The 22,313-nt window shown below is 37.3% G+C and overlaps 1 protein-coding gene across 1 annotated transcript in view; it reads left to right on the top strand.

The window, feature by feature from the left end:
• Window positions 1-10,740, top strand: part of LOC134842165 (uncharacterized) — a 423,659-nt gene extending 412,919 nt beyond the window's left edge. The window contains exons 2-3 of the mRNA XM_063858379.1: window positions 9,734-9,961; window positions 10,065-10,740. Of these exons, the coding sequence (XP_063714449.1) occupies window positions 9,766-9,961; window positions 10,065-10,687 (819 nt within the window). The 5' untranslated portion in view covers window positions 9,734-9,765 and the 3' untranslated portion in view covers window positions 10,688-10,740. The remainder of the gene's footprint in view (window positions 1-9,733; window positions 9,962-10,064) is intronic.
• Window positions 10,741-22,313: the final 11,573 nt, after the last annotated feature.

Here is a 22,313-nt window from a genome sequence, read left to right as displayed (position 1 = left end):
TCAAAAGCTAAAACAGGTTTTGTCTGGACACTGGAATAACTGAAGATTTTAAAAAATTGTTTTAATCCGGGCTGAAAGGGCCTTAATTTGATATATCACTCTTCCCATTTCGATGATCATTTGCGGTAAATGCTTCCGTATGGTTAACAAAACAGACCTGATCGCTCACCTTATTTTCTCGAACTTAGACCAAAGTTCAAAAACTTTTCATAGTTTCTCTCATCACTGTGAAATTTTCAAAATTTTTAAATTTCGTTTGAAACACGACTGAAAGGGCTTAAGTATGACATATCACTGAACCCAGTCCCATAAATTTTTGATACCTGACTTTGATACTTGACTTTAATTTTTTGATGCTTGACTTTAAAAAAACTATGAGACAAAGTTACTCGCCTTTTTTGTTCTCGGAACAACAACCAGCTGTTCAACTTCAAAGAAAACTGCCATTTTGTCCTTGATTAAGAGTTAAGATTGTAGTGAATACTCTCATCTTTAATTTTGGAAGTGGAGATTTCCCAGCGGAGTAAAATTTTTATCTATTGATCTAGTTTTTCTCAAATTTGGAACATTTTATTAAAAAGGTGTCAATTATAAATTGTTCTTGAAAGTGAAAGAGCTGCACGGCCATGTTTTTTTTTCTTGAAAACTCGAAAGTTGATTTTTTTCAAATGTTTTTTTTTTCAGTCTCTTTGAGTTCATTGTTTCCATCTGTGTTGGCTAAGGTTAACGCATTCATAAATAGTTTTATTTTTCTAATCTCTCATACTGCGACCGAATCATAGGGGACCTCGATTGACTGACGTTAAATTTTTCTCGTGAGCTTCCCATTTTTTTCAGGTTTGACTACAACTCACAGTTCAAATTCTTCAACCCATCTAACAGGGATTTCTCTAAGATGGTCAACTACGCGCCCAAATTGGACTAATAACCATGCACAGAAACAACTGAGAGGAAAAGAAGAATTTATGATAACCAGCTGACATATGTATTGTTGTATTATAAACTGACATCTATTGGATCTAATTGACTTTCGAGACTGAAGCTTAGATTTGTTCTAATCTTAATTTTAAAATAAAATAACGCATTTCGGTGGTGTTTTGTCTAAATTGTCACGTTCCGACTACTCTGGATCAGGATGCTGTGTTTTTGCTTGCAAAATCAGGTACCCTAAATGGAAGTCATGTCGGGTCGAGAGATGAATAGTATTCTAATCCTTTGTATTTTCTTGCTGACGTGAAACGTTTATTTAAGGGAAACTTTCTAACAAAATGGTCAGAATTCAAGCCTTAAGACTTTATATTGCTGTCTGATGAGCAGCTTCTAATCAAACACTAGCCTCAGATCAAATTTATTTTCAGCAAGTAAAGATATCAAAAGGTATTTTTTCATTGAGATAATTATAAGTTGCTCCAACCACGCATCGAAGGATTGAAAAGTGCTGGAATAGGTTGGGTTTTTCCTTTGCCGGATTTTATGAACTGTATAGCAAGCACCTATATGACTGAATGTAGTAGCACATTAAAGTCCTTGCAGTTGTTATTCAGATTTCAAAAAAACTCTGCGTCTAGAAAATGATGTTTTTTAAATTGTTCTATCTACTCTTTATGAAAGCCGTTTTGCGGAAAATAAATCCAGAGAGAAAATTGTCAGCGACGAAGCAACCTTAAATCAACTTTCTAGAATCTAACAAAGCCTACTAAAGCAGAGGCCAAAACAAAATATTCTCAAAAGAAATATATTGTCCTGAGACAAGGTATTTTGTTTCACGAACGAGAAAGAACAACATTAAATAAAATAAACGTTGCAACTTAAATAACAACGGTAGAATTAGATTGATGAAGTTAGTCTCTCAGCTATTGTCGTTTTTTGTAGTCTCAAAATCGAAAAAAAAACTCGAACAAGTTTTTCTCGATTTGAAGAACTTTTTTTAATATTCTTAAGAATCAGAAATTTAATTTTTTTCTTAAAATAACTACTGTACTGTTTTCAAAAAATGGTACCAATGGACAAACTGGCTGCTCTTCTATATGCCTGCATGATTTGCTAGTCTCTTCATTTATTTCATTTTATCCAACGTTCTACGTCCTTCGAAAGTTTCAGTAGGGGGGTTTTTGACCTATTTAAACTTCCAATGATTTTTTTGGAAATTTTTTCATTTTCTCAAATATTAAATGCACAAATATGAGATGAAGATTTCAATCAAAAGAGCAAATCACGGGGATTTCCCCTTCTCAAACGGTTATTCCCTAAATTCGGTAGAAAAAAGTTATGGACTCAAACAAGCCCATTTTTTGACCTTGTTAATTTTTAAAATTTTTCTTAAAAACTACCCTGCCAAATTGGAGATTAAGGGTTTAACCGAAAGGAAAAACCAGTTATGTGAATCTATCTTGTGTAAGAGACTATGCATTGCGTTTTGAAAATAAAATTGGCCGTAGAAAATGTCCAATTTTTTGAAATTTTGCCCGTTTTTTTTTCGAAAACTAACCTGCTGATTATGAGGTTGATAGTTCAATCGAACTAGCATGGTGCTTAGATTTTTCCTGCGTAATTTTTTTAAAACTTTTGATGTAGAAAAATCGACTTCGGGAAAATCCATTTTTTGAAATTTTTGTTAAAAAAAATTCATCACTATTCTCGAAAAGTACTAGCTAAATCTGATATTAAGGGTCAATCTAAAAATATAGATTAATCTATTATGTCAAAAATCATATCATATTGTATTATTATCATCTAAAAATAAGGGCAAAGAAATTTTCCCAGCATAAGAGGCTGATCCCATGCTTGATGGAGAAAAGTTTATGGCTTTAAGAAAAGTCAAAATTTTAATTTTCTGATCATTTTTTTGTAATCTTTTTCACTTTTCTCGAAAATACCCAGCCAAATCTCAGATAAAAAAATCCAATTGAAAGAGCGAGTTACTAGGGTTTTGCGTAAAGTTCATTTTTTTCTCGAAAATTACGCATTTGTGTTTCAGTTAGCATTAGCTGGGCCACTAGTTTACTTCCAGGTGGCCGTGGCGCAGATACCATGACGTGATTGACACTCCTAGGTTTTAGGTCTGAGATTCAAGTCCTGAACATTGAAATAGTTGTCGCCTCTGGGTAAATACCTGCTTTTTTGCTCGAATTTTTGCTGCTTTATTGGTTGCTAGTGTTAGTAACATTACTAGTGGCCGTTAAGCAGACATGAGAACGTGATGCTCCTAATCTCAAGTTTTTTCTCACGGTGTATTTTTCATTTTTGCCTCTTTCTTTGTTTTACTTTATTTTTCTTGTTTAGAACTATTTTTGCCTTTTCCTAGCTTGTGTTTGCGAAGCGCAGCTTCGCCTCTGTGTAAATACTTGCTTTTTTGCTTGAATTTTTGCTGCTTTATTGGTGGATAGTGTTTGTAACATTACAAACGGTCGTGAAGCAGATTTGAGAACGTAATACTCCCAATCTCATTTTTTTTCTCACGGTGTATTTTAAAAATTTTTTCCTCCCTTGTTTTACTTTGTTTTTCTTGTTTAGAACTATTTTTTGTCTTTTCGTAGCTTGTGTTTGCTAAGCGCAGCTTCGCCTTGTGTAAATACCTGGTTTTTTGCTCGAATTTTTGCTGCTTTATTGGTTGCTAGTTTTAGTAACATTACTAGTGGCCGTTAAGCAGACATGAGAACGTGATGCTCCTAATCTCAAGTTTTTTCTCACGGTGTATTTTTCAAATTTTTTCCTCTTTCCTTGTTTCACTGTTTTTCTTGTTTAGAACTATTTTTTGTCTTTTCGTAGCTTGTGTTTGCTAAGCGCAGCTTCGCCTCTGGGTAAATACCTGCTTTTTTGCTCGAATTTTTGCTGCTTTATTGGTTGCTAGTGTTAGTAACATTACTAGTGGCCGTTAAGCAGACATGAGAACGTGATGCTCCTAATCTCAAGTTTTTTCTCACGGTGTATTTTTCATTTTTGCCTCTTTCTTTGTTTTACTTTATTTTTCTTGTTTAGAACTATTTTTGCCTTTTCCTAGCTTGTGTTTGCGAAGCGCAGCTTCGCCTCTGTGTAAATACTTGCTTTTTTGCTTGAATTTTTGCTGCTTTATTGGTGGATAGTGTTTGTAACATTACAAACGGTCGTGAAGCAGATTTGAGAACGTAATACTCCCAATCTCATTTTTTTTCTCACGGTGTATTTTTTAAATTTTTTCCTCTTTCCTTGTTTCACTGTTTTTCTTGTTTAGAACTATTTTTTGTCTTTTCGTAGCTTGTGTTTGCTAAGCGCAGCTTCGCCTCTGGGTAAATACCTGCTTTTTTGCTCGAATTTTTGCTGCTTTTTTGGTGGCTAGTGTTAGTAACATTACAAGTGGTCGTGAAGCAGATTTGAGAACGTAATACTCCCAATCTCATTTTTTTTCTCACGGTGTATTTTTTAAATTTTTTCCTCTTTCCTTGTTTCACTGTTTTTCTTGTTTAGAACTATTTTTTGTCTTTTCCTAGCTTGTGTTTGCGAAGCGCACCTTCGCCTCTGTGTAAATACTTGCTTTTTTGCTTGAATTTTTGCTGCTTTATTGGTGGATAGTGTTTGTAACATTACAAACGGTCGTGAAGCAGATTTGAGAACGTAATACTCCCAATCTCATTTTTTTTCTCACGGTGTATTTTTTAAATTTTTTCCTCTTTCCTTGTTTCACTGTTTTTCTTGTTTAGAACTATTTTTTGTCTTTTCGTAGCTTGTGTTTGCTAAGCGCAGCTTCGCCTCTGGGTAAATACCTGCTTTTTTGCTCGAATTTTTGCTGCTTTATTGGTGGATAGTGTTTGTAACATTACAAACGGTCGTGAAGCAGATTTGAGAACGTAATACTCCCAATCTCATTTTTTTTCTCACGGTGTATTTTTTAAATTTTTTCCTCTTTCCTTGTTTCACTGTTTTTCTTGCTTAGAACTATTTTTTGTCTTTTCGTAGCTTGTGTTTGCTAAGCGCAGCTTCGCCTCTGGGTAAATACCTGCTTTTTTGCTTGAATTTTTGCTGCTTTATTGGCTAGTGCTTGTAACATTACAAGCGGTCGTGAAGCAGATATGGGACGTGATACTCCTAATCTCATTTTTTTTTCTCACGGTGTATTTTTTAAATTTTTTCCTCTTTCCTTGTTTTACTTTGTTTTTCTTGTTTAGAACTATTTTTTGTCTTTTCGTAGCTTGTGTTTGCTAAGCGCAGCTTCGCCTTGTGTAAATACCTGCTTTTTTTGCTCGAATTTTTGCTGCTTTACTGGTTGCTAGTGTTAGTAACATTACTAGTGGTCGTGAAGCAGACATGAGAACGTGATGCTCCTAATCTCAAGTTTTTTCTCACGGCGTATTTTTAATTTTTTCCTTTCTTTGTTTTACTTTATTTTTCTTGTTTAGAACTATTTTTTGCCTTTTCCTAGCTTGTGTTTGCGAAGCGCAGCTTCGCCTCTGTCTAAATACTTGCTTTTTTGCTTGAATTTTTGCTGCTTTATTGGTGGATAGTGTTTGTAACATTACAAACGGTCGTGAAGCAGATTTGAGAACGTGATACTCCCAATCTCATTTTTTTTCTCACGGTGTATTTTTTAAATTTTTTCCTCTTTCCTTGTTTCACTTTGTTTTTGCTTAGAACTATTATTGTCTTTTCGTAGCTTGTGTTTGCTAAGCGCAGCTTCGCCTCTGGGTAAATACCTGCTTTTTTGCTCGAATTTTTGCTGCTTTATTGGTGGCTAGTGTTAGTAACATTACAAGTGGTCGTGAAGCAGACATGAGAACGTGATGCTCCTAATCTCAAGTTTTTTCTCACGGTGTATTTTTAATTTTTTCCTTTCTTTGTTTTACTTTATTTTTCTTGTTTAGAACTATTTTTTGCCTTTTCCTAGCTTGTGTTTGCGAAGCGCAGCTTCGCCTCTGTCTTAATATTTGCTTTTTTGCTTGAATTTTTGCTGCTTTATTGGTGGATAATGTTTGTAACATTACAAACGGTCGTGAAGCAGATTTGAGAACGTGATACTCCCAATCTCATTTTTTTTCTGACGGTGTATTTTTTAAATTTTTTCCTCTTTCCTTGTTTCACTTTGTTTTTCTTGTTTAGAACTATTTTTTGTCTTTTCGTAGCTTGTGTTTGCTAAGCGCAGCTTCGCCTCTGGGTAAATACCTGCTTTTTTGCTCGAATTTTTGCTGCTTTATTGGTGGCTAGTGTTTGTAACATTACAAGTGGTCGTGAAGCAGACATGAAAACGTGATGCTCCTAATCTCAAGTTTTTTCTCACGGTGTATTTTTAAAATTTTTTCCTCTTTCCTTGTTTTACTTTGTTTTTCTTGTTTAGAACTATTTTTTGTCTTTTCGTAGCTTGTGTTTGCTAAGCGCAGCTTCGCCTTGTGTAAATACCTGCTTTTTTGCTCGAATTTTTGCTGCTTTATTGGTTGCTAGTGTTAGTAACATTACTAGTGGCCGTTAAGCAGACATGAGAACGTGATGCTCCTAATCTCAAGTTTTTTCTCACGGTGTATTTTTAATTTTTGCCTCTTTCTTTGTTTTACTTTATTTTTCTTGTTTAGAACTATTTTATGCCTTTTCCTAGCTTGTGTTTGCGAAGCGCAGCTTCGCCTCTGTGTTAATACTTGCTTTTTTGCTTGAATTTTTGCTGCTTTATTGGTGGATAGTGTTTGTAACATTACAAACGGTCGTGAAGCAGATTTGAGAACGTGATACTCCCAATCCCATTTTTTTTCTCACGGTGTATTTTTTAAAATTTTTCCTCTTTCCTTGTTTCACTGTTTTTCTTGTTTAGAACAATTTTTTGTCTTTTCGTAGCTTGTGTTTGCTAAGCGCAGCTTCGCCTCTGGGTAAATACCTGCTTTTTTGCTCAAATTTTTGCTGCTTTATTGGTGGCTAGTGTTAGTAACATTACAAGTGGTCGTGAAGCAGACATGAGAACGTGATGCTCCTAATCTCAAGTTTTTTCTCACGGTGTATTTTAAAAATTTTTTCCTCCCTTGTTTTACTTTGTTTTTCTTGTTTAGAACTATTTTTTGTCTTTTCGTAGCTTGTGTTTGCTAAGCGCAGCTTCGCCTTGTGTAAATACCTGGTTTTTTGCTCGAATTTTTGCTGCTTTATTGGTTGCTAGTTTTAGTAACATTACTAGTGGCCGTTAAGCAGACATGAGAACGTGATGCTCCTAATCTCAAGTTTTTTCTCACGGTGTATTTTTAATTTTTGCCTCTTTCTTTGTTTTACTTTATTTTTCTTGTTTAGAACTATTTTATGCCTTTTCCTAGCTTGTGTTTGCGAAGCGCAGCTTCGCCTCTGTGTAAATACTTGCTTTTTTGCTTGAATTTTTGCTGCTTTATTGGTGGATAGTGTTTGTAACATTACAAACGGTCGTGAAGCAGATTTGAGAACGTGATACTCCCAATCCCATTTTTTTTTCTCACGGTGTATTTTTTAAAATTTTTCCTCTTTCCTTGTTTCACTGTTTTTCTTGTTTAGAACAATTTTTTGTCTTTTCGTAGCTTGTGTTTGCTAAGCGCAGCTTCGCCTCTGGGTAAATACCTGCTTTTTTGCTCAAATTTTTGCTGCTTTATTGGTGGCTAGTGTTAGTAACATTAAAAGTGGTCGTGAAGCAGACATGAGAACGTGATGCTCCTAATCTCAAGTTTTTTCTCACGGTGTATTTTAAAAATTTTTTCCTCACTTGTTTTACTTTGTTTTTCTTGTTTAGAACTATTTTTTGTCTTTTCGTAGCTTGTGTTTGCTAAGCGCAGCTTCGCCTTGTGTAAATACCTGGTTTTTTGCTCGAATTTTTGCTGCTTTATTGGTTGCTAGTTTTAGTAACATTACTAGTGGCCGTTAAGCAGACATGAGAACGTGATGCTCCTAATCTCAAGTTTTTTCTCACGGTGTATTTTTCAAATTTTTTCCTCTTTCCTTGTTTCACTGTTTTTCTTGTTTAGAACTATTTTTTGTCTTTTCGTAGCTTGTGTTTGCTAAGCGCAGCTTCGCCTCTGGGTAAATACCTGCTTTTTTGCTCGAATTTTTGCTGCTTTATTGGTTGCTAGTGTTAGTAACATTACTAGTGGCCGTTAAGCAGACATGAGAACGTGATGCTCCTAATCTCAAGTTTTTTCTCACGGTGTATTTTTATCTTTGCCTCTTTCTTTGTTTTACTTTATTTTCTTGTTTAGAACTATTTTTGCCTTTTCCTAGCTTGTGTTTGCGAAGCGCAGCTTCGCCTCTGTGTAAATACTTGCTTTTTTGCTTGAATTTTTGCTGCTTTATTGGTGGATAGTGTTTGTAACATTACAAACGGTCGTGAAGCAGATTTGAGAACGTAATACTCCCAATCTCATTTTTTTTCTCACGGTGTATTTTTAAAATTTTTTCCTCTTTCCTTGTTTCACTGTTTTTCTTGTTTAGAACTATTTTTTGTCTTTTCGTAGCTTGTGTTTGCTAAGCGCAGCTTCGCCTCTGGGTAAATACCTGCTTTTTGCTCGAATTTTTGCTGCTTTATTGGTGGCTAGTGTTAGTAACATTACAAGTGGTCGTGAAGCAGAGATGAGAACGTGATGCTCCTAATCTCAAGTTTTTTCTCACGGTGTATTTTTAATTTTTTCCTCTTTCCTTATTTCACTTTGTTTTTTTTTCTGTTTAGAACTATTTTTTGCCTTTTCCTAGCTTGTGTTTGCGAAGCGCAGCTTCGCTTCTGTGTAAATACCTGCTTTACTCTAAATTTGTTTCTACGATGGTAGAAGTTTGGTTTTACCAACTTAATTTTTGCTTAATATTTGTTGCTAGAAAGTTTTTGAGTGTCAATGAGCTGAGTAAAGACAGTTATTGAGTTTGTGCAGTTTTCCTTTTTTTTGGAAAACGCCATAAAATTTGATAACGATCAATTTTTTTGCTCTTTACGTCTTTATTTTCTTAGGTTCAATTCAAATTCATATTTTATAAGGTAGTCAAATTACGCTCCCCAATAACGAAGCTGTAAATCACTCAAAAAATGAGTTAATTTTCGTTTCGAAAGTGTATTTTAGATATTTCCCAGCGGAATATGAAAATTACTGATTGAACCAATTTTCTGTAATTGGGTTAGTTTGTGGAAAAAAAAGACATACCTAAAGGATTCATGAAATTGAAAGAGCTCTAATTTCATGTATTTTTTCTCTCCTACATGCCAAGTAGAAAAAAATGCATGAAATTAGAGTTCTTTAAATTTCATGAATCCTTTAGGTATGTTTTTTTTCCACAAACAAACCAAATTATAGAAAATTGGTTCAATCAGTTATTTTCATATCCCGCTGGGAAATATCTAAAATACACTTTCGAAACAAAAATCATACTTTTGGCTAAGTTATTCGGTTTATTTTATTGGATTGACCGCTTGATTTTGCTTCGTTTGGAAATCTCGCTCAAAATGCTTCTTTTGCATGTGCGTGCGTAGCGGAAGAGACCTTAAACATCGAAATTCAAAATGTTTTTTTTTTTGGTTTAACTGGCTTTTGAATTAGTATTTTGAATTTTTGGTGTATCGCAAATGGTGCGAAGTTTCGCTACGCCTCTTTGTTTTTAATGAAAATCAGATCTAGCTGTTGAATTTGTGCACACACTACAATTAGTTTGTTCCTGAAACTTAAATTCGCCTTTGTCCCTTTTTCTACTAGATTGACAAAATTTGATTAGGTGAAAGTGTTAAGTGAAAAATATCATTTCTGAATTGACCTGACTGTTTTTGAGCCCTGTTTTTGCTTTTCTAGATCCAGAAATGAAATCTGCAAGCTCCAATTAGCCATGGTGAAGCGGCCTGTCGGCGCAAAAGTGCAAAATGAAGTAGTCGAAAAGAAGTCACACTATGGAGTCATTTCTGATGTCCGAAACGGGTGCTCCGATTCAATTTTGCAAACTAGAGTGCAACTTTTAGCCGAGACATGTTTAACTTTCGAAGACTTCGACAAATGTGCAATAGAATTAGCCAAATATCTTCTGGGTAGTATGAATTTTTCTTCTGAGCTATTCGAATTGCTGAGCTAATTTTTTTTATTAGCTCAAAGAAAAACAGGGCAAGAAGCGTATAGTTTTCTTTGTTCCAGGAAAAATAGTGGTGCGCATAACGGAGAATGGAGAAATTCTCACGGGAAGAATAGTGGAAACTGAAGCGTACCCTGGACTGACAGATGTTGCTAGCCACTCATTTAGAGGCAGAACTGAGCGCAATCAGGCCATGTTTATGCCTGCAGGAACCTGTTACGTGTACTACATATACGGACGACAGAATTGTGTTAACGTATCCAGTAAAGACGAGGCTGGCGCAGTTTTGATTCGAGCTGTTGAGCCAATAGAAGGTCACTCGATAATGTTGAAAAACCGAAACAAAAAAGTCGATGCAAGTCTTGCTCAAAGTCTCAAATCTATTAAAGACGTTTCAAATGGACCTGCCAAACTGTGCCAAGCGCTTAATATAACGAAAGATGAATTCAACTGTCAACCTCTGACGTTCAGTAGAAGCACCGAAACTGGGAGTGAAATTTCTGTTGTTCCGAAATTGTTTATGGCCAAAACCGAAGAAGGAAATATTCCTGAAGATTCCATTGTAGTTTCGACTAGAGTAGGAATTGATGGCTGCGGTAAAGAGGCAGCTGCACTTCCGCTTAGATATTTTATCAAACGAAATTTTTATGTTAGTGTAGTTAAAAAGACAGATAGTATTGGCTGAATTTAGTAAAAAAAAGTTCGAATTTCGTATGTGATTTACCAAGTGATTTATAACTCTTTTCTGTCAAGTTATTTTTTTCAGGAAGTCTTAAATGTTGTTCACGCTCAGGTTTGATTTTTCGCGTTCTGACTTTTAATTTCTTATTAAGTTCATTTTTAATTCAATTGCTGAAAAGAAGGTGTATAACTCGAATAAAAAAGTTCAAATGGTGCAGAAAAAACGAGAAAAAATGGAATGTTATTTTCAGAAATCTAAGCAGTATAAAAAATAATCTATTGATCCATTTGTTACAGAAGCCAGCTAGCAGTGTTAAATTACGAGTCCAATTTCTTTTCCAAGCCCAAATCGCTTTTAAAAGTGCTAATTTGGTAATTTATTGGTGGCTACTCTGTTTAACTTTTGGAAACTAACATGGCGCAGATGCGAGAACTTGAGACGCAAAATCTCCAGGGTTGCGTTCCAAATTACGCAAGGAGCAAAAAGTTTTTTCGGGCTTATTATCACCATTGTTTTCCTTACTACTCTTGCGTGATCAAGTGTTTTGTGGATCCAGACGACGCCGCCTTCCAGTGGTGGATCCGACATCTTGGGCCCCACCAAGATGCAAATGGCGTCAAGCCCCCCCTCCCATTGGGTCGGGAGAAGCTCAGAAGTCTCCGGGTTTTCGGTTACGGAGCGTCTGAAGCCGGCCAGGCTGCTCCGTCTGCTCATCCTTATACTACTACTCCGCTCCGGCATTAATCCAAACCCTGGTCCAGGACCTTACTTTTGCTCCCCTTGCTCTTTCCGCATCAAACGCACCCAGCCCAGTGTCTGGTGCCACATCTGTGGTTACATTCACCTTAAATGTAGTGGTCTTACCCACCTTAACCAACACCACCCTGACTACTATTGCCCTACCTGTACCTCTACCTACATTTTACCTCCCCCAGGCACCAGGTCCTCTAACTTGACCACCCCCAACTCCCAAACTTGTTCAACTTCCCTAACCGCCCCCAACCCCACCTCCCTAACCCCCCTCCCCCTCCCACCCTTCCCACCTCCTCGAATAATAATTCCTCCTCCCAAAATCGCGCAAATCGTAATCGTGTAAATAGTGTAAACAACTCAAGTTCAAACAACCATTTTAATCATACTGCTGTTAATAATGTAAATAGTTCACCACACCCCGCCAAAGGCCTTTTAAAAATCCTTCAATTTAATTGCAACGGTATCTCCGGAAAAGCACCCGAAATTGCTGCTTTCTTATCTCAAAATCAAATTCATATTGCTGTCTTCCAAGAAACTAAATTAAGAAAGAAATCTCGAAACCCCTCACTTGGCTCACACTACACTTTAATTAGAAAAGATCGAGAAAAAGAAGGGGGCGGTCTTCTCATAGCCATACATGAGTCGATACAATACGAAGAAATAAATATTAACAACGATGGAACACTAGAGGCTATGGGCATATCAGTGGTAGCCAGTTCATCCAAGCTTCGTATTTATAATTTCTACATCCCCCCGCGCTCGAGCTGTCCCGCTGGTTACTCTGCGTCCCTTGCCGAACTACTTGAACCTGGGGACGCCTTAGTACTCGGGGATGCCAACGCACATTCACAACTATGGAACTCCAACATCGAGGAAGATCAACGCGGCTCTGTACTTAGCAATGAAATAACCGAATCCACCTTTGCACCATTAAATGATGACACACAAACCAGAGTCCCTTTTAACTCAGAAAACCAACTCTCGTCACCAGATATTTCCCTCGCATCCCAATCGCTCTTACTCTCCACATCATGGACCCCAATTAAATCTCTAGGATCAGATCACCTACCCATTCTTCTAGAACTACCCTTGGATGATTTTATAAATTTTTCACCTAAAAGGACTTTTATAAATTTTTTAAAAGCAGATTGGATCAAATTCACAGAGGAAATTGAGGAGGGTTTCTTTTCAGCGGTTCCACCTTCCGGAGTTGCCGCCGGAGAGAAATTCTTGAGGGACCTGGTGCTCAGGGCAGCACGCCACCACATCCCCGCTGGCCGTATTCGCCACTTCACTCCCTCTCTTTCCCCCGAGTCCACTGCCCTTGCCGCCGAAAGAGATTTAAGCCGACAACAAAATCTCCCCCCAGAAGTCATATCCCAACTGAACTGTAGACTCATGAAACAGACAGCAAAGGACAAAGAAAATAAATGGCGAGAATTCCTCCGGACTTGCGACTACCGCACTGGTGCCAGAAAGTTCTGGAAAGTGGTACGCTCCTTAAATGGATCTAAGCCCGTGGCAGGAAGACACCCCATTACTTTTGGTTCTAAACCCATACACTCACCTCGTGATATTACCAGCTCTTTTAACAAACAATTCACAAATGCCAGACCCCACGCCTCTGACAAACTCCTTCGTATAACGAGAAGAAAAATTGCCAAACTACCGCTGTCAGACAGCCCAATTTTTACCCCTGAAAATACTAAACAAGCCATTGCAGACAGCAAACCATCGCGAGCGCTAGGTCCCGACGGCCTTTGTAATATACATCTTAAACATCTCGGCCCACTTGCTACTCAATACTTAACATACCTTTTTAATATCTCTTTGTCCGAAAACATTATCCCCCAAATTTGGAAAAATTCAAAAATTGCACCGCTTCCAAAGCCCAATAAGGATCTTAAACAATCAACATCTTACAGACCTATATCCTTACTCTGCCCAATTGTTAAAATTCTGGAGAGGCTCGTTCACCCCATCTTTACCAAACATCTCCCCAACGCCAAACACCAACACGGCTTCCGCCCTTTTCACTCCACCACCACAGCTCTCTCCACTCTCGAGTTTTACATTTCAGACGGTTTTAACCAAAATCGCCCCCCTAAACGTACGGTACTGGCCACACTTGACTTATCTAAGGCTTTCGACATGGTGTGTCATCGCTCACTTGTGGAACTCGTTCATGACACTCCCCTCCCAAGAAGTCTAGTCCGCTGGCTAAGTAATTACCTTAATGGTCGACAGGCTGCCACCTCATTCCGTGAACACACATCCCCCCATCGAATAATCCACTGTGGCGTACCCCAAGGTTCTGTTTTATCACCCACACTCTTCAATTTCTATGTCCATGATGCACCGCCACCTCCCGATAATGTAAACCTTGTTTCGTATGCAGACGATTTCCACCCCTTCGCAAGCAGTTCCAATATTGATATCGCCTCAAACTCCATCAATAGCTACCTAAAAAGGCTCTACGATTTTTTCACCTCACGCAAACTAAGTTTCGCGTCCTCTAAAGGATCAGTTACACTTTTCTCCTCTTATAACAAAGAATTTAATAAAACACCTAGTGTTCTTTTAAATAACGAGGCGCTACCCCTAAACAAAAATCCAACAATCTTAGGGGTGACATTTGATCCAACACTTTGTTTTGCCACTCACTGCAAACAATCCGCTGAAAAGGCCAGACGCAGGATCGGAATCCTGAAGGCATTAGCAGGATCAACCTGGGGTCACTCCAAAGAAACCCTCCTCCTAACTTTTAAAGCTTTAATTCGCCCCATACTTGACTATGCAGCCCCCGCATGGTCCCACGCATCAAGTAACACCTCCATAAATTGCCTGCAGGTTGCCCAAAACCAATCCCTTCGCGTTGTTACTGGATCAAAACTAATGAGTTCCACTGCCCACCTGCACAGTGAATCTGAAATCCTAACGGTCAAAGACCACCATACCCTTCTGTCATCTCAATTTTTTATCTCTACCTATCGTTCCCACCATCCCATTAATTTTATACATTCACATCCCCCTCCTCCCCGTCTACTTCGCCCCTCAATTATAAGCTGCTTCAAAGAAGACACCCAGAAAATTTTAACCGACTTTTCAGTCTACGCAAACCACCCTCTAGTTCTGGACGACCGAGACGAAGTCTCCACTTTTATTTTTAACTACTACAAACCAATTTTAAAAGACAACCATACCTCCCTTGTAACCAAGTTCCTAGCCGAAACCCCTCCGTCTAAAGTTATTTGTATCCCTCCCCCAAAGATTGACCCCTCTGAAAAATCTCTCCCACGTCCCACGCGCTGTAGGCTCTCCCAACTCCGGTCTGGCTACAGCCGGCTCCTTAACACCTACCTATCCCGCCTCGACAGCTCCATCTCCCACCTTTGCCCAACCTGTTCCCTTGCCCCCCACACAACTTGTCACCTTTTCAACTGCTCCCAAAACCCCTCCCCACTCACCCCAGCAGACCTGTGGCTTCGGCCGGTAGAGGTTGCTAAGTTCCTTGACCTGGAGACAGAAGAGCCCAACCCGACCCGCGTGGGCTAACAACAACAACAACAACATCAAGTGTTTTGTAATCTAATCTGGAGCATGACTTTTTTCCCGTAAACAATTTTTCCTACAAGTTTTTGTCTTCTTTTCACTTCTTCTCTTTGAGTCCTGGCCGGTTTTTGAGTCTCTTCTCTTCTTTTCGAGTCCTGGCCGGTGTTCGAGTCCTGGACGGGCTTTTTTGAGTGTCAATGAAATTGAAAAAAAATACGAAAAATTGAAATGGACTTTCGTTTGTCTGCCCAAGTACTGTCGGTTAAGTTGCCACAGATTTTGCTTGTGCTGTCAGCAAATTCCATTGTAGTTGCAAGTGCAAGTGCTGTTGATTGCAGTTTCAGGTGGGACTTTGAACTTAAACGTTTTTTTTTTATAGAATCTTTATTTTTGGGCCCAACTTGGGTCTGCCAAAAGATTGTCGGCCTTCTTTCCGCTTTGAAACTCTTGTGTTTAGTTGCCAATTTAATGTTCAATTGTCGAGCGTATTTCCCTAGAATGAACTTCTATCGAGACAAGTGATAAAATCTTTTCATTTTGTTTCGACTTGTAATGTTTTTTGTTTGTGTCGTGTCGCAAGTGATGAGAAGCTCCGCTTCACCTCTGTGTTACTCTTGTGATAGCAAGTGTATTGCAACCGGGTACTAGACTTTTCCCTGTAAATAAATTTGTTCATATAATGGTCAAATTTAGAAATGGTTTAGTTTATTATAAATTTAAATTTCCTTGCGTCTCCTGCACGCTTGGTGTAGAGGTAACAAATACCTCTGGGACGGCAAAGGTCATTGGTTCAATCTGACAGGACCAGTTTTTGTTTTCAAATTGGAATTATTCCGTTTCAAAAAAATTGTTGGCTTATTATTGGTCTGGTTATGTTTTATTCCGCTTAGTTGCAACATAATAGATTTTTTTTGCTGTACGCAGTTTACATTGTAGTTGCTTTTTTTTTCCTTCTGTTTGTTATTTTACTAGCCTTGATTTCGCTTAAAATTTTTGTTCTGCTTAAATGATTTCGGCCTATTTTTATTGGCTGAGTTGCTTGACATTGCGTCGTTTGATGACTGAAGAAATTGTTTGTGTGCGTAGGTGTTTTGAGGGGAGGGGATCTGAATATTTTTTCTAATCTATCTATCTATCTATTATTTAATTGGCGTTTCACGTGACACATGTTTAAGAAGTCCCTATGTTGACGTGTTTAAGAAGTCCCTATTTTTGCATGTTTAATTTTTTTCAATGTATTAGTTTTTGCATATTTAACGAAATTTTTTTTGGCACGTTTAAGCTATACCGTAGGTTAAAATGCTTAAGAAATGTTTAAGCCTGTTGGTCTGTTAAAAGGCCAAAAAGTTGCAAGATTTGAAAATTTTTTATATACATACGTTCTATACATTCCTATATAGTGGGGTGCTGTTAAGTACGTTTAGGGGTTGCAAATCTGGAGTTCAAGTATGACTGCCCAAATCCTTATATTGTTCGAGATATGGCGATTTTATGGTTTTTTTTATTTTTTTTTCAAAAAACCTAGAAAGAAAAAACCCAAGCGAACTTGAATTTCTCAACTCTATAGTGGGGTGCTATCAGGGTACATTCAGGGTTTGCAAATCTGGCGTCCATATATGACTGCTCAAATCTTTTTGGTTTTCGAAAAATTGCGTTTTTTATGATTTTTTATTTTTTTTTTCAAAAAAATTTAGATATAGAAAAAATTAGATACAAAAAACTAACTGTACTTGAATTTCTCAACCCTATATTGGTGTGCTGTCAGGGTATATTCAGCAGTTGCAAATCTGGCGTCCAAATGTGACTGCTCAAGTTCTTTTGGTTTTCGAGAAATTGCGTTTTTTTGTGATTTTTTCATTTTTTTCCTCAAAAACCTCAGATATAAAAAAAATTAACCAAACTTCAATTTCTCAACCATATAGTGGGGGGGGGGCTGTCAGTGTACATTCAGAAGTTGCAAATGTGGAGTCCAACTATGACTGCTCAAATCTTTTTGGTTGTCGAGAAATTGCGTTTTCTATGATTTTTTTCATTTTTCAATCAAAAAACATATAAAAAAAATAACCTAACTTCAATTTTTCAACCCTACAGTGGGATGCTATCAGGGTATATTCAGAAGTTGCAAATCTGGAGTCCAACTATTACTGCTCAAATCTTTTTGGTTTTCGAGATATGGCGTTTTTTATGATTTTTTCATGTTTTTTTTTAGAAAAGTTTAGATTTAAAAAAAATTGGATACAAAAAACTAACCGAGCTTGAAGTTCTCAACCCTATAGTGGGGTGCTGTCAGGGTATATTAAGTATTTGCAAAACTGGCGTCCAAGTGAGACTGCTGAAATTCTTTTGGTTTTCGAGAAATTGCGTTTTTTGTGATTTGTTCATTTTTTTTCAAAAATCTTAGATATAAAAAAAATTAAGCGAACATCAATTTCTCAACCCTATAGTGGGGTGCTGTCTGGGTAAAAACAGTGGTGGCAAATCTAGAGTCCCGGTATGAATGCTCAAATCCTTTTGGTTTTCGAGAATTGGCGTTTTTTATGATTTTTTCATGTTTTTTTTTCAAAAAAATTAGATATAAAAAAACTAGATAAAAAAACACTCCGAACTTCAATTTCTCAAACTTTAGTGGGTTACTGTCCGGGTACATTCAGGGGTTGCAAATCTGGAGTCCAAGAATGACTGCTTAAATCCTAGAATTTTGGTTTGTCTGTTTTCTGAAGACTTGGTTTTGTAGCACCGGAGGTGCGATTGACGCGCTAGTTAGTTTTAATGTTTTGTTTTCGTATGAAACGGTTTCTGCTTAGGTACTTTTGGTTTTTTTACCTTGGTGAGTTTTCTTCCGATGCTAAATTTTTTTGTCTTGGCATGTTTTTTTTTCAAAATTAGCTTTATTCATTTTCGGTCGTTCCGAATAGATTCGACTTCTTTGTTTTTTTTTAAATATATGTTTTTCCCGAATATCGCAAAGTGGTGCAAAGCTCCGCTTCGCCTCTGTGTTTCACTGTTTTCTTAAACATTTTAGAGCTTCTCTTTGTCGTTTTTTAGTTTTTTTTCGACCTGATTGATAATTTTTCAGCTGTCTGTTTGTTTTTTCTAATTGCTGAGTCTTAAAATATAATTTTGTAGTCTCAGCGAAAGACGAAAGGCGGTTTAATCTGCAGCAGCTTTGAACTCTCACTTTTATTAGTTTTCAGGTTAACATGCCCCCTGCCGTGCGTCCTTTCCCCTCCTTGAAAGAGATCGTAGTCAAAGAGATTGTTAGAGCCAGGTCTTTATTTGGCGAACTGTACAAAAACGAGTACGACCTCTTCGACCCAGTGCCATGCAAATTCATCGACAGAATCTTAGACGAGTACTGCCATTTGGATGGAATAGGACCAAACCTGCTGACGGCCAACGAAATCTGTATGTTAATCACAACCTCAACTACAAAACTGGACTTGAACAAACTGAGAGTTCACAGACACAATGTGCCTCATGCCTTTATTACAGATGCTCTTGCTACTAGGTGTACAAGTTCGCTGACTGAACTTAACCTTAGTAGGTGGGGACTCAGCGTGAAAGACATCAACGTGATCACATTTTTCTGCCGAAACATCCAGAAGCTAAATCTATCTTTTGGTAGAGTCACAGATGAACATATCCAGATTCTTTCAAACAATTGCCCGGCATTAAAGCAGCTCAATTTGCAGGATGAACAACAAAATATAACTTCAGAAGGACTTCTGAAAATAGCCCATGCGAAGTTTCAACTCGAGTCACTCACAGTTAGTGGCGAGAATTACAAGGTTGAGGATATAATAACACTGCTGAAGAACCAGATCGATTTAAACCATATCAGAATTTCTAATTTGATTGAAGCCTTGTGTCTGTATGCGCAGGACGAGAGCCCAAAACCGTTGGCTCTATCTCAACTGATTCTTCTAGAAATTGGATCTCATATAGAAAACTGGATGAGCGAATCAGACGTGTCTTCAATTTTAGGCAACGTGACAGCTTTGGAGATAGATCACCCGCTGTTGGAAAAGATCATGCGCCTAGATCCCTTAACGTGCCTTGGAATCACCAAACTGGAAAACTTTCGAGATCTGAAGATTAGAGAGAACATAGGAAGTCGCTTAAGCAGTTTGGGCTCACATAGACACCAGGATAGCCGAGTTGATAAAATTTCAAAAGTGTGGAATACATTTCTAGGGTACCCCTGTTTCAAGAACATTAAGTTCCTGCAACTTGAAAGTGGCCTCCAAATTGTGTACTTCCCTTATGTCAGACACCTCAGTCTGCTTGAGCGTCTGATTATTCGAAATTCGCAAATAATGATGGTCACAAGTGTAGAAGGCACTTATCCCGAGTTCCCTGAACGCCTATCGGAACTAATCATTTCGAATATCAAATACGGCTTGCCATGTAGCGAGTTGAAAGAACTTTTCGAGAAGAGCTACTACCTCGAGTATCTTTGCTTGCACTATCTAAGCACGGCTGAACCACAGGAATCGACGAAAGATTTCACGGACTGCATTGAGAAGTTGCTGCCTCGTTTGAGGAAATTTCACATTTCGATCAGCAAGAAATGGACGATTGACAGTCAGGCGCTGATAGAGTTCATTCTGTCACATTGCGGAAGTGAGATGACAGACCTACAACTGAATGATCTCGTGTTGACGCCCGAGCTCCGCCAGTGGTGGACCGAATATGTACACTCAAATTACAACGTCAAATTCACCTTACTAGAATAATTAAAAGATCAAAACTCTCCTTCTGAATAATTATTAAACTCTCACTAATTGCCGGATGAAATATATTAGAAAAGTAAGTAAAATTTGTTTGTATAGTAATCAGTTGATATTAGAATCAATTAACTTTTCGCAAATTGACTTCTTTGTCGGGTCATATAGCAATAAGCAAGACTGCTCGTATATCAGGGCAAAGCCCTGAATATTCCGACTGTCCCTTAATTCATATCGAATAGTTTTTAGGAAAAGAAAATATTGAAAACATTTAAAATTTGGACTAAATCAAAGTGTAAAATTTTGAGCCGTAAGAAATTAATACGACCAATAAGCTAGCCTCAATTCAATTTGAAACGGTTTTGTTGTGCGGGATAATTCCGCCACGCATAAAAAATTCGCGTTAAGTTTTCTAAGTTTTGACTTAAATCTTCAAAGCGCATAGAATTTAGACCAGAGCATGGACAAATTGGCTATGTTCAAACTCCCAGAACTTTGCAAAAAATAATCGGAGGTGAAATATCTTTTTATATTTGAACTCAAGAAGTCGAGATCTTCAATGGGGTAAACAATTTTTTTGTCGAAAACTATTATTTCGATCGGCGAAAATTGACTGAAAAAAACCACACCGAGCATAAATATTCCGTTTTCTTCGAAAGTCGGAACAATAAAGTTATACTTTGTGGCAATAAATGTTGCATTTGAGAGAACATGTTTTAAATCAGGAACTATATGCTCCAGTACAGAAATTTGAGTCGCCCGCTTTTTCCGGAACACATCAGACAAATGCAATTGAGAGCTAACGTTTTGCTATTACCATGGCAATTGTATCCATCCAAACTGTATATTGGGTGTTTAGACATAAGCTGAACTAACTGAGCTCGCTTTTTAAAGCTTTCTATAAAGAATGAACATTGTTAACTTCTTTCAAAAATTCATGTAAACATGAGTCAGTTTATATTTGGTCAAAAGCTATTTAAAAAATACCGGGTCAATTAATCTAAATGAGCCTTCTTAACCCAATACAATGATTAGGCGCTTCGCTATTACGCTTGCGGTTGACAAGGATTTTCAAATCTCCATATGTACATTTTGTTATAAGCAGCTTGCTGAACAAAATCACTGAAACATCTCGTCAGTTATTTGGTCTACTCCCTTTTTTCGTCAACCAATAGACATATTTTGAGCTTTTTTTTTTGCTGAGTAAATATCTTATCTACTCTATTCAAATCATGTTGGATAAACTCAAATTTTGTTGTTTTGTAACTTTTTAATGGCTCTCTTCAACATTTTAATATTTTTCTTTCGGCCTCGATCCTGCGGGATTTCAAAGATTTTAATTCAAAAATTGTGAATGTAATAATTATTTTTTTGAAATTCTTAATTTTGTATGAAAGTTTTTATCAGGATGTATTCTCATCGAAACAGTGTCGTTTGCGAGCGTAGTGCTATTCGGTCAGTTCGTTGTTTTTTCCGATGCTGACGCACTCATTTTTGGCGAAATAATATTTTTGACGATTATTTTTGATACCCTCTTGAAGACTTCGAAGCCCCTGAGCTTGAATGGCAAAAGATATTCAATATATATTTTTTTAAAATTCAAGCATGAGCGGTTCTATTCTTCTACCTCAATGCGTTAGTCCAATTTATTTTGCGCGGCGGTGAATTATTCCAATTTTCAAAGTATTCTAAACTAATTTTTCTGGTGTCGTTATATTCCGTGCTAATTGTGGTCGTAATATTCTGACTATTTGTGCAGATCTGTTTTGCTGTTTTTGCTTGTTCAAGTGATCGACTTCCAATTTCAAAAGTAGATTTTAATTTGCAGATTTCAAAACTGGAATACAAAACTTACCATTTGATCCAATTTTCTCAAATTGGGCGAATTTCAACAAACTAAAAGTCGATCATATTTTTTTTTTGAAAATCAAAGAATCTTAAGGCCGTATTTGTCAATATTTATCGATCAATTTACATATATATATATATATATTTTTTTTTTTTAAAGTTTTTTTTGTTTCCTTGCATTCATGAATTTTCCGAATTTTTTTCTTATTGTCTTTTGGCTATGTTTTTCAACTTGCCAGAGGAAGTGTTTTGTAATCGGGAACTAGATTTTTTACCGTCATTTATCCCTACAGGTCTGTAAGAAATTGAATTGCCTTTTTTGAAAACTTCAAGGATCTTTTCTATTTGCTTTTGCACCTCAATATCTGAGGTTCGAGTTCCGGCCGGACCTTTTTTTTAGTATGAAAGTGAAATTTTTTCCGAGAATTTTTAATCGTCGAACTTTCGTTCATCTGCGTTTGTGCTTTCGGCTAAATTCTCACATTTTTATTGCGCTGTAAGTGTTTTTCTTTTTAGTTGCAATTGCTGTTGATACTCCTGTGATTGATTTCACCTGCGAGAGCCAGGAACTCTTATAATCGGGAAATAGTCTTTTCCCGTACGCATTTTCCTACAAATGAATGCTCTTGGATTCAAACCCGGCTGGGCCTTGTTATCTTTTTCACTATGCATCCACGCTTGCGTTGAATCGCAATTGATGCGAAACTCCGCTTCGCCCCTGTGTAAACATTTTTATTCTGTTGAGTCGT

Source organism: Symsagittifera roscoffensis, chromosome 3 (genome assembly GCF_963678635.1).
Source record: "Symsagittifera roscoffensis chromosome 3, txSymRosc1.1, whole genome shotgun sequence".
In the NCBI taxonomy this organism is placed as follows: domain Eukaryota; kingdom Metazoa; phylum Xenacoelomorpha; order Acoela; family Convolutidae; genus Symsagittifera; species Symsagittifera roscoffensis.
Note: the sequence above shows the minus strand (reverse complement) of the source record. Positions and strands in the feature narration are given on the sequence as shown.